The sequence below is a fragment of the Cupressus sempervirens genome, chromosome 3, assembly GCF_028749045.1.
Source record: "Cupressus sempervirens isolate cs-2001-9-10 chromosome 3, ASM2874904v1, whole genome shotgun sequence".
In the NCBI taxonomy this organism is placed as follows: Eukaryota; Viridiplantae; Streptophyta; class Pinopsida; order Cupressales; family Cupressaceae; genus Cupressus; species Cupressus sempervirens.
In genome coordinates, this window is record NC_143120.1 from 751829082 (window position 1) to 751841065 (window position 11984).

At 36.0% G+C, this 11984-nt stretch overlaps 1 protein-coding gene across 1 annotated transcript in view; it reads right to left on the reverse strand.

The window, feature by feature from the left end:
* LOC149569006 (uncharacterized) overlaps positions 1-2555 on the reverse strand; it is an 82902-nt gene extending 80347 nt beyond the window's left edge. The window contains exons 1-3 of the mRNA XM_089821813.1: positions 2445-2555; positions 1877-2182; positions 440-1787 (exon numbers count right to left, since the gene is read on the reverse strand). Of these exons, the coding sequence (XP_089677939.1) occupies positions 440-1787; positions 1877-2052 (1524 nt within the window). The 5' untranslated portion in view covers positions 2053-2182; positions 2445-2555. The remainder of the gene's footprint in view (positions 1-439; positions 1788-1876; positions 2183-2444) is intronic.
* Between the last annotated feature and the right edge of the window lie 9429 nt (positions 2556-11984).

The window sequence follows — 11984 nt, forward strand, 5'->3', positions numbered from 1 at the left end:
GCAGTTTTCATTTAGTTGATATTCAACCTTGATCCACAGCTACAGACCTGATCGAAACGGTATAGATTGGAGTATTTACTACTACAATTCATGGGTTGCCATTCAACATGTTTACTTATCAGGTAATGTGGCCTGGATTCAATCATTAACTATGGCTATGTAGCCTAAATTAATTTGTTTAGAACCATAAGACCCTCAAGGCAATACCATACGAAATTAGAATGTTTCACCTAGGCCGCGATACCTATGTTGATGAGGGATTGTGGAACTATGTTATAAGAAGCGAATTTGCAGTTTCCGTTCAAAAGAAATCCATAGAAAAAGAGAAAGTTCGCGAATGGTAATTTAGCACAAAGCTGAGGAAACAGTAACGAAAGTCTCAGAGATAGCACATGAAAAGAACAAAGCGACAGGTGTATGGAAAAGATTTGCTACATACCTCAAGTCCTTTCGAAATAATCGGTATCATACCAAGACGTGGAAGTTTTCTTTTCGTGTCCAATGATCCAGCTGCTCCACCTCCATTTCCGGATATTCCGTGCCCAGCAAGTGAATTACCCCGATTTGCCCTCTTCCGCTTGCACTTGAAACTTGGCAAGTCATCACAAGCAGGACTTGTTAAACCTATTTGTACCTTTCCAATAGTTTGATTTAGCTTGCAATTAGGTGCGGTCGAAGCTATATCTGATTCTATCCTCTCCAACTTTTGGAAGTCACTTAAATGACTGTGTTTTGTTGCAGCAGCACAGATATCAGCAATTGACCGCTTCTTCTGTTTCCTCGGCCTGTGATTTTGCATTTTGCTTCGCCTCTTCTCTGCCTGAGATGCCTGGGCAAGGCAATCGTCAATATGAGCGTTCACAGCTGTTACTGTGGCTGAACTGAATGTCTTGCAAACGGGACAGATTTTGACTGCAGAAACTTCGTCGTTGCCAGTGTCAGAAATTCTTTGCGTGACGGACTCCATTTTAATTGCTTGAGAATTCAGATTTTCAATCTTGCTTCTCTCGGATTGCTTCGACACGGATCCTCCGAGTACCTGGTCGCCCGCTACTTCTTCGCCCTTTTCCGTTTCCTGACGGTTACCTACATCCATAAATAGCTGGCAATCGCTTTCCGTCAAATCAAATCTGCAACTTCGACCGGGACTTTCTTCGATGGAATCTAATTTACACAGAGCGGTATCCAGTTTTCCGTCCCGGTTTCCGGTGGCCGTTTCCTTAGACTCGGGCGGTTGTTTCGTATGCGCTCCTGTCGGCTTCCTTTCTGCAGGAGACTGATAAGTACGATCTAGGGTTTCAATACTCCAAGACTCTGATCTGGAAAACTGTAGTCCAAATGAACACTGACGGTACCGGTCCACATCCGATCCGGCATGTTTAGCTTCTGTTATCTGTTTACTATCTTCATCTTTAGTACCGCTCTCGTCCTGTCCTGAAATTTGAACTGTTCTCAGTTTTCGTATTTGCTCTTCCAGATCCTTAGAAATGTTGAGGTCCGCTTCAGAACATGGACTTAAACAGATAGTCATTTGGGGATCTATTGTTCCGTCGGCCGTGCCCAAATTATTTTCCGGCGGATCATCATGAAGCTGCGATTTGTGAACCGAGGTCTCAAGCTCCCTTTCTTCTCCGGCGCAATTTTGCCAGGCGCACGATTTGTTACAAGGCCTGTGAATAGGCGGAAGCAGTTTATCTCCCCCTCTGATTAATCCATCTTCTAGCAAACCATCCGAAAATGGCCAACATTTCCTGATGTTCACGCTCCTCATTTTCCCAACATATTCACTGCAAAATATATGCCCTTATAGCCTCACCATCTGCATAAATGAAAAAGAAAAGAAAATATAGCTGTAAAGCCGAGGAAACAAACTTACCGAATGGAGAAACCTTGGCATTCAGCACCTTTATCATCGAGAATCCCGGATCCGGCGTTGAGTTGATGACTGAATTTTCTGAATGAATGTGAAGGCTGACCAGTTTTCTGACTCAGAATGGAAAGTTTGGAAGCATTTACTATTGCACAGGCTTCCGCGCTGGTCAGAGTTTCCATTGTTACACAGTCAGCAATTTCTTGTCCTCACGCTTTTCTTCCCTAAATTTTCCAGTCAGAGGGCTACAGTGCCATTTTCATTGAAAAAACTGTAGCAGTCGTGCTTTGCAGCCGTTCCACTGTCAAACCACTGAAAATACCAACAAAAAATCCAATCAGTACAATTCATCACGTTACAAACTGTTATAATCTCCAAAACAAAAGTCCTCAGCAAAGAATATGCACAGAAAAGAGCGGAAGAAAATTCATGGCCCGAAACAATACTTCTAAACTGCAGAAACCCTTTTTCGCGAAAGAACACTACTCAGCCAGAGAAATAAAAGACATTTGGCGAAAAACCGAAGTGCAAATAATTTAACAGAAGTCCGCTGAGAAAATTGCAACATACTCACGTTATCGTGAAGCCGAGTACCCAGCAAAGAATGGGGATCAAACTCTCATCGCCGGGACCAACGTGAAACTCGTGTAAGCGGAGCAGCGGGTAATGAAAATATCAAGGAAAGCGTTGGATGATATACTGGCGGATGGAAAGAGAGCGGATTGGGTAAATGTAGCTCTTACGCAACCCCATCATGTATGACTATGGATGTGCTTTTTTCTTTGTTCTTTCGTATCCATCGGAACGTATCATGCATTTGAATGGGCATATGATAGACATGGCTGGAAATTGATGTGGGGTCCGCGTCTGCCTTTTTTCCCGGCTAGCGGGGTGAAGGCCCATGTTTACAGCGTAGGCCCAAACGGATGAAATACGGTTTACATTCAAAAGCTCTTTGAGGTCTATTCAAAGCTGGAGTAAATTGAACTGCACGAGGGGCCCACTAATAGCATCTTTCAATAGTTTCAGAATAACAGCCTCATATCAAACCAGCGGTCCTTACACCATGTCAGTCTGTTTTAGCGGGCACACAATTGCGTTACGAATTTCCTTCGAAATTTAAATTATATAATGAAGAAATTTCAGCATTATTATTATTTGTAAAGAATCAATATAATACATATATAAGTTGGTATCACACTCAAGATCTATTATCTAGAGAATGAAAATACATAAGATTGTAAGTTACACGCTAATATTTGTTGAAGTGTTTATTTGGAAGGTAGGGAGAAATAGATAAAAAAGGGTAAATGTATAACATTGATCAATGATTAAAATTATATTTTAAATATATAACATATATTAATATATAATCTAATATTATAATATATCACTACATAATATCGTTAAGTTGAAAAATCTAAGATTCAAAAAATTATTTATAACTTCAAATCTTATTACAATTTCAATATCTTTAAAATTTAATTTAAATAAATATAAAATAGATTGAGATTAATTAAAATAGCAGGAAAAAAGAAGTAAAATAATAACCATAGGTCAAACACATGGGGAGAATGCAAGAAGAAAGAAGGTTGTAGAATTTAGGTTTACTAAGGGCTACTTACAAAAGACAGAAGAGAAGAGGCATGGCATCTAGGTCTAGTAAGGGTTGATTGCCTAGAGTCAAACATGTGTAGTAAAGTCTTGTTGATCTTGCTAAAGATTATAAAGAATTTTTAAATTTTTTTAGATAATGTGAAAAAAGTGATTACAAACTAGATGTTGTGAAACATGTAAGAAGAAAAGAATTGACATGAGACTGCAAAATGGGTGTCGTAATGACACTAGAAAATATTATGTTGTGGTAAATTGTAATAAAAATTCTTGTGGCATGTTTGCACAAAGTGTAAAATACAAAATAGTCCATGCCTTCACATTAAAGTGATTGTGTATTTATTATTGGAAGCACAACAATTAAGTTGGTATGTATACATCCAAAAGAGAAGCACACGGTGAAATTGCCCCAAACATAGGCAAGTTAGAAGAAATGACCACAAGACATGAAACAACACATGGACATACCAAAATCATATTTATTACAAAATCACATCTACAATATAACATGCATATAACATATAGATAAATGATGACACAAATAGAGTATTGTCATGATAGGGTTGGTACAATTGTAGCCATGCACTAATAAAGAAACAAGGGTCATCCAAAGAGAGTCTGACAAACAAAAAGATATATCAAGAAGCATAATACACGAGAGCATAATACATCTAATGGAACACACAAAATGAGTCTTATATAGAAATAATGTGGTCTAGAAAATTTTACAACTCCATTCTTGCTATAGTAAAAAAGATAGAACTAAAGATTTAGAAAATATCAAAGATAAACAAGGGACACAAGAATTAAAGTTCTTTCCTTTTTTGCTAGAGTAAGAATATGCAATCTATTACTGCATTTGTGAACCCTTAAACCATTTAGCCAAAATGTAATGAAGAACATAAGTTTAATTTATGAATTTGATTCAAGAATTGTGTTTCCAAAGGCTACACTCTTAATATTGTATTGTTAATAGCAAGGTAGAAATGATGAGATAGAGAAATGGCAAGGTGAAGATATAGGATATTTAAGAGGGTAGGGAGAAGGACATATAGTTTTTTCAAATGAGAGTGATATAGGTGTTAGAGATATAAAAAGTGAGGGGGTGATATCTACAGAGAGAGGGTGAAGTTGGAGAGATATTAATAAAGATATAGAGAATGACATATAGATGAAAATGGAAATAAGGAATGAGAGGAGAGGTGGAGAGAGTTAAAGAAAGAGAAATATATGTGAAAGGTAAATATAAGTTAATACCAATTTTCTCATGTAAAATTTGCTTTTGTATGTTAAGTGTATTAGAATTTTTATTTTTATAGAGAAATCATTGAAATCGAGTAATCATTTATGACTTTCATACAAAAATTTAGTAAAATATGCATATTTTCCTAAACAATGTATTGCCCAATTTTTTATAGTTTCTATATAACAATTTTATTGAGATAAATATTTTTAATAATTTAAATAATTGATTTACAACTATAATTTGTAAGAGGTTTGAACTAACACCCAATACCACAATATTTCATTCAAGAAAATATAATTCAAAAGTACAAAATTTAACTTATATTGCCTTCATTACTATTCTTGTTAGTTGTAAGGGAATTTTACAATAGTTTATCGACATGCATTAATGGATAATGCATAGAGTGTTTGTTTTTCAAATGTTGTGGACATAACCATCCAATTGTTAGAAATGCTTTAGAATAACTGCGGGGGGGGGGGGGGGGGGTTATTCAGTTATTCAAGGTCCAAATGTCCTATTCAAACTTTTCACTAAGTACAGTGAACCCATTCAACCATTCATTCATCCATCTTTTAACTTATCTAATCAATAAGTTACTATAAATCAACATGCAAGCATAACACATAAAAAATCAACACATGACATAGTGATTTATGTGGAAATCCAGTTTGGGAAAAACCACCAGTAATATGCTACCCAATTCTCACTCTTCTGAAGTTGAAAGGCCTACCCTATTAAAGGCTTACAACACATTATTAAATGTGACCTTGTTAGAGGATTTATCCACCCTGTTAGAAGTGGGCCTAGTTAGAGGACTTTAGAACATTCACTTGGAATGTCACCCTGTTAAAGGATTTACAAATAGCTGTTAGGCCAACCTAAGTCCATAGGATTTTCAGATTTAATACAATTGCTAGAGAGCATTAGAAAATCTTGACCTGACAACAACATACAACTTATCTTGCAGATCTCAGATCACTTCTTAGCTCATATCCTCGCTTGGCCTTCAATCTCTGCAACTCTTAATAGCTTGCCCTCCTTTCAAGCTTTATCTCCTTGAGTCTCCATACTCAATATACCAGTGCAATCATCTCTTCATGACCACTCGTAGAAGTAGAGCCTCTGTGCTCTTCCTTCTCCTAGATGTCTCCCCTTGACACCCTTTCAACCACTTCGCAGATTTGGCTCATCAACAGCAATAGTATTAGTAGCTCTTTGCTTCTTGGTTTGTGACTCCTTAAATAGAAGTCTTGGAGTTCCTTTTCCTGCTCGATTCTTCCATTATTTAATTTCAATTCGTATGGATCAGGTAGGATTCATTGCATCTAACCCATATTCTATTTCCTCTAGAAACTTCTTGAATAATCCTTTAGAATTCACCCAAAAATAGTTTACATAAGATTCTGTGCCACCAACTCATCATCCTTATCTTCTAACTTATTCACAAAGTTTAATGTAACCACTATGTCGACTAAAATCAGATGAATCTTCGTCATTTGAAATAATGCAGCAGCTCAACACTATTGAAAAACTAGTGCTCGACACATACTGTATTACTTGGCACCCTCTGCATTTTTCCTAATGCTCAAAACCTTAAGATCACTCAGCACACATTAGAATTTTCTGATGCTTGGCTCCAACTGGGAATTTTCTTGGCTTCAACTAACTTTCTCGGTTTCAACTAACTTGCTCAGTACCCACTAAAGATTTTAGTTTAGGCTTTGCAATCAACCTTGTTACAACTTCTTCCCCTAGTGTTTCTGAGTGTGACCATCCTCTGTATCCTTGAGTATGTTATCAATACATTATTTATTTAACCATTGCCTTAACCGATCCTTACACTTCTTTACAACATCATAACTCAACCTTTCCCTTAGGTGCTCTTGTTACACCTTTGTTAATCAAATCCTCTTCATCAATCAACTAAGTGATTGTACTTAGATCTTATAAGAAAATTTCATTCCTCCAAATAGCAAGTTTGACATCAATGACAAAACAATGATTGAAAACATTCTCTACCTTCTTTCTTTGCAACAGTCTCTCTCTTTGATCTTCACAATGAGCTTTTCAATTAGATTTCCAACAATCTCCCTCTTTGGCATTGATGGCAAACCAAATTAATCAACCATCAGACTAAACTATTCTACCACAAACTAACTAGGTTAGAATAGTAAGTCAAATGCCAAAAAGTAATTGTAGCTTCATATCTCCTTCTACTATTTTGATTGCTTTATTTCAGCTTCTCCCTCTTTGTTGTTGTATCCTTGTTCTTTGTCTTTTCTTCCTTTGTATTATTCATTTTCTGTTCTTCTGATCAATCCCCTAATTATTTCTATTAACTTTTGCTTCTATCTTCATTTGATCAGTATCTCACATCTTCTCCCCCATACTATTGATTAGTTTATGTTTCACTTCTCCTTATTTATCCTTTTCTTGATCCTTCTCCCGTTGATTAGTTTAAAACATCTTCTCCCTCTTTGACAACAATGCCAAAGACATATTAGCATCTTTAATATGCAAGTGTAGCTTTGTAGGTTCATTCAATTTTCTCCCTTTGTCACCTTGCTTGTGACTAGTTTGGAGCTTCAACACTTCTACTACTTTAGGCATGAATCCCAAAGTAAACATCCTCTGCATCAATGTGTAATGTCTTTATCAATCAACTTATTTGATGCAGGGCATACTTGCTTTTGCTTCAAGTAGCCTTGGCTAGGGGTATCACCCCTAACTTAGCTCTAAGATACTCAAAAGAATCTTTAGGTAGTTCCTTTGTGAAAATGTCAACAATCTATTCCTTTGAGCTAACATATTCCATCTTCACTTGCTTATCTTCCACCAACTCTCTTACATAGTGATACTTAATTGCAATATGCTTGGTTTTAGCATGCATTATAGGATTCTTTGATATATTGATAGCACTTGTATTATCACAATAAATTATCATAGGCTCAGTTACTTCTTCCTTCATACCTTCTAGCAAATGTTTGATCCATATAATATTGGTGCAGTTTATAGCAGCTGCCACATATTTAGCTTCAGCAGTGGACTGTGAGGTGTAGCTTTACTTTTTGCTAGTCCATGTAATCAACATTTTTCCTAAGAAAAGTGCTCCTCCACTGGTGCTTTTTCTATCATCAATGTTACCTCCCCAATTTGCATCAGTGTAGGCTCTTAGTTCAATTTTTTTACTCCTCTTGTAGTACAAACCAAAGCCATCAATTCCTTTCAGGTATCTCAGTATTCTCTTCACTGCCATTAAGTGATTTTCTCTTGGATTTGTAAAAAATCTTGCTACTATTCCAATAGCTAATGTAATGTCTGGTCTACTATGTACAACATATTGCAGTTTTCCAATCATTGATCTATACAATGTCAGATTCACTTCAGCAGACTCATTAGTCTTGGATAGCTTATGACTTGTTGCCATTGGTGTGCTAACTGGTTTTGATTCTTCTCACCCAAATGTTTTGAGTACTTCCTTGATGTATTTAGATTGGGTCATAAATATGCCATTGTTCAATTGATGTACTTGTAATCCAACAAAGAATTTGATTTCTCCAAATATTGACATCTCAAATTCATGCTTCATTTGATTAGTAGAATCTTTGCATAAAACATATTTTCCTCTAAATATAATATCATCAACAAAGATTTTTGATATCAAAATGGTTTTACCTTCTTCCGCTTTGATGTACAAGTTGTTGTTGTTGTCATCTATTCTCTCAAATCCAATCTTTACAAGATATTTATGTAGTCTCTCGTACCATGCTCTAGGTGCTTGCCTCAATCCATAAAGTGTTTTGTGTAGTTTGCATACCATATCCTTGTTCTTTTCATCAACAAATCTCTCTAGTTGTTCTATGTAGACTTCTTCTAGTATACCATTCAGAAAAGTAGACTTCACATCCATTTAGTAGACTTTGAAACCTTTGTATGTAGCATATGCAAGTAATGTTCTTACTCCTTCTATTCTTGCAATAGGGGCAAATGTTTCCCCATAATCTAATCCTTCTTCTTGTGCATAGCCTTTGCAAACTAGTCTAGCTTTTTTTCTTGTTCATCAAGTTTTTTTTTGAACACCCATTTGGTACCAATCCACATTCTTATCAGGTGGTCTAGGAACTAGAGACCATGTTTTGTTTTTCTCAATCTGATCTATCTCTTCTTCCATGACTATATACTAGTCATCATCTTGCAGTGCATCTTTCATTGTTTTAGGTTCAACCTTGCTCAATAGACATGATTCATTCTTGAGTCTATTCCTTGTCATTGGTCTGGCATCTTTGTCACCAATAATTTGATCTATAGGGTGATGTCTTCTCACATACTTAGCCAATCTTGGTTCTATCCTTCTTTCTATATTTGATCCTTCAGCTTCAAAATCATTTTGTTCTTCTTCATCATTCCTTTCCAATGTACTATTTTCAGAGTCAGAATGTGTATTTTGTACATTTTGCAACTCAGCTTCTGAATGCAACTCGACATTCACAGGCTGAGACTCAATAGATACTGAAGTTTGTTGTTGATTCCCAACTTGATTTGCAACATTGTCTTCAACAATCATTCCAATATAGAAGTATACAAAGGATCTATAATCTTCTGATTGCTTGGACTCATCAACTAGAACTTCTGCATGTTCATCAAAATTTATATTTGCACTCTCCACAATCTTGTTAGTGTTAGTGTTCAAACACTTGTACATCTTACTTCTAGTGGAATATCTAAGGAATATGCCTTCATCACTCTTTGCATCAAACTTTCCACTTCTAGTATCTTTAATAATATAACATTTATAACCAAATACTTTGAAATGTTTAACATTAGGTGAGTGACCATACCATAGTTCAAAAGGTGATGCATTTGTACCTTTCTTGACTTGAACTCTATTCAATGTGTAGACTACAGTACTTACAAGTTCTCTCTAGTATTTTAGTGCAACATTTCTCTCCATCATCAAGGTTCTAGCATAGTCAATCACTGACTTATTCATCCTTTTAGCAACACCATTCTGTGGTGGAGTTCTTGGTGTTGATGTTTTCCTTTTGATGCCTTTGTCATTGCAAAATATTTCAAATTCTTTCAATGTAAACTCACCTCCTTTTTCTGACCTTAGGCATTTCAGGTTCTTTCCTGTTTCTTTCTCAACTCTGGCCAAATACCACTTAACCATTTGAAAAGCATTAGATTTTTATTTTAAAAAGATAGCAGTCATCATCCTAGAATAATCATCTACAAATAGCATTATGTATTTGTCTCCTAGGTAGCTTTGCACTTCTATTGGACCACATAAGTCTGTATGGACTAACTCTAGTACTTCATTGAAAATGTGTGTTTTTCTTTTGAAACTAGACTTAGTCATCTTCCCTAGTTGACATTGTTTGCACATTGTGTTTTTAGGTTTCTTCAACTTGGGCAACCCTCTGACCTTCTTCTTTTTGCTGATGTTGCTCAGATTATCAAACTTAACATGACACCGTCTTTTATGCCACAACCACACATCATCAAGTCTAACAACAACACATGTTGCATCTCCCATATCAAGATAAAATTGATTACTCCTGGTTTGTTCACCCTTTCCTATCAAATTTCCATTAATGTCATAGATCTTGGCAATTTTGTTTCCAAATTCAACTTTGCAACCTACATTGCCTAACTGTGATACACTCGAAAATTTGTAATTCAATCCTTCAACATAGTATGCATTATCACATGAAATCCTTTTTGTGAGCTTAATAGAACCTTTTACTTTGATTTGACATGGGGCATCATTACCAAATCTAACACCATTTCCATCATATTGAGTAAAGGTAATGAACTTACTTTTATCTCCTATCATGTGATGTGAACATCCACTTGTCATTCTTGTTCACATAGGTAACTAATATTGTTGCTTCATCTTCATCTTTTTTTGATCCATCCTTCATGGCTACATAGACTACTTCATCATCATTCTCATTAGAGTTTTTTTCAAAAATGTAGGATCTCTTGCCTTTTTCTTTGTAATCTTTATTGTCATCTTCTTTCTTGTTCCTATACTTGTTTCCTTCTTTGTAATTCTTCTTTTGCAGACATCTTGCAGCAATATGACCAACTTCATTGCAATTGAAATATATAATAGGGAGCTTACCTTTGAATTTACCTTTGCCTCTATGGAATCTCCTAGCCAGTAGTGCTTCCAACTATTCCACATCTTCCTCATCTATGCTGTTGTCACCGGATGCATGTTTTCCTTTCCTTCTCTTCTTACTTAATGTGTCTTTCTTAGTGTCTTTTATTGTCATCTTGGCCTTGAAAGCAGATTCAAGGTTATCAGGTCTGTAGTTATCAAAACTAGATAGCTCAAATATAGTAATTCTTCCCACTATTCATTCAAAGGTTAGTGTGTTCCCTTATACACACCTTAGCTTTTGGATGGATGAAACTCCAATAGCATAGATAAGGAGCAGAGTTCTCAAGTATTTACTGATTGCAAGTTTCTTCTTCCAATTGACCACCTAGACTTCTTATTATACTTACCACTTCTTTCATTCTTGCAACATACTAGGCAACATTTTCACCTTCCTCCATTTTCATGTCATCAAACTTTCCTCTTAGGCTTTCTCTTTTTACTCTCTGGATATTTTGATCTCCTTCATAGATTTCTGATAAGGTTTTCCACATCTTGAATGTAGTGTCATAGTCTTTGATGTCATCATATTCTGCATAGTTAAGTGCAGAGGCAATTTCCAACATTGCTTGGTTGTGCTCCTTTTTGTTCAAATAATCTACAGTCAGAGGTCCTGTTGGAGTTACATGTTCTATTTCAATTGAGGTTTGTGTAGATTCGCCTATTGATCCAAAGTGCAATTTCATCAGACTTTTCCATGCAACAAAGTTGTCTTTGTTGAGCTTAGGAACTTCTCTCTTGGACATCTTGATCTTCCTGCTTCTAGTACCTTGAAACTAAATTAGTAGATGACTCCGATACCAATTGGTAGAAATGCTTTAGAATAACTAAGAAGGGGGGGGAGGGGGTTAATCAGTTATTCAAGGTCCAAATGTCCTATTCAAACTTTTCACTAAGTATAGTGAACCCATTCAACCATTCATTTATCCATGCTTTAACTTATCTAATCAGCAGGTTACTGTAAATCAACACATGAAACAATGATTTATGTGGAAACCCAATTTTGAAAAAACTACCAGTAACATGCTACTCAATTATCACTCTTCTAAAGTGATGCCTGGTGAAAGGCCCGCCCTATTAAAAGCTTA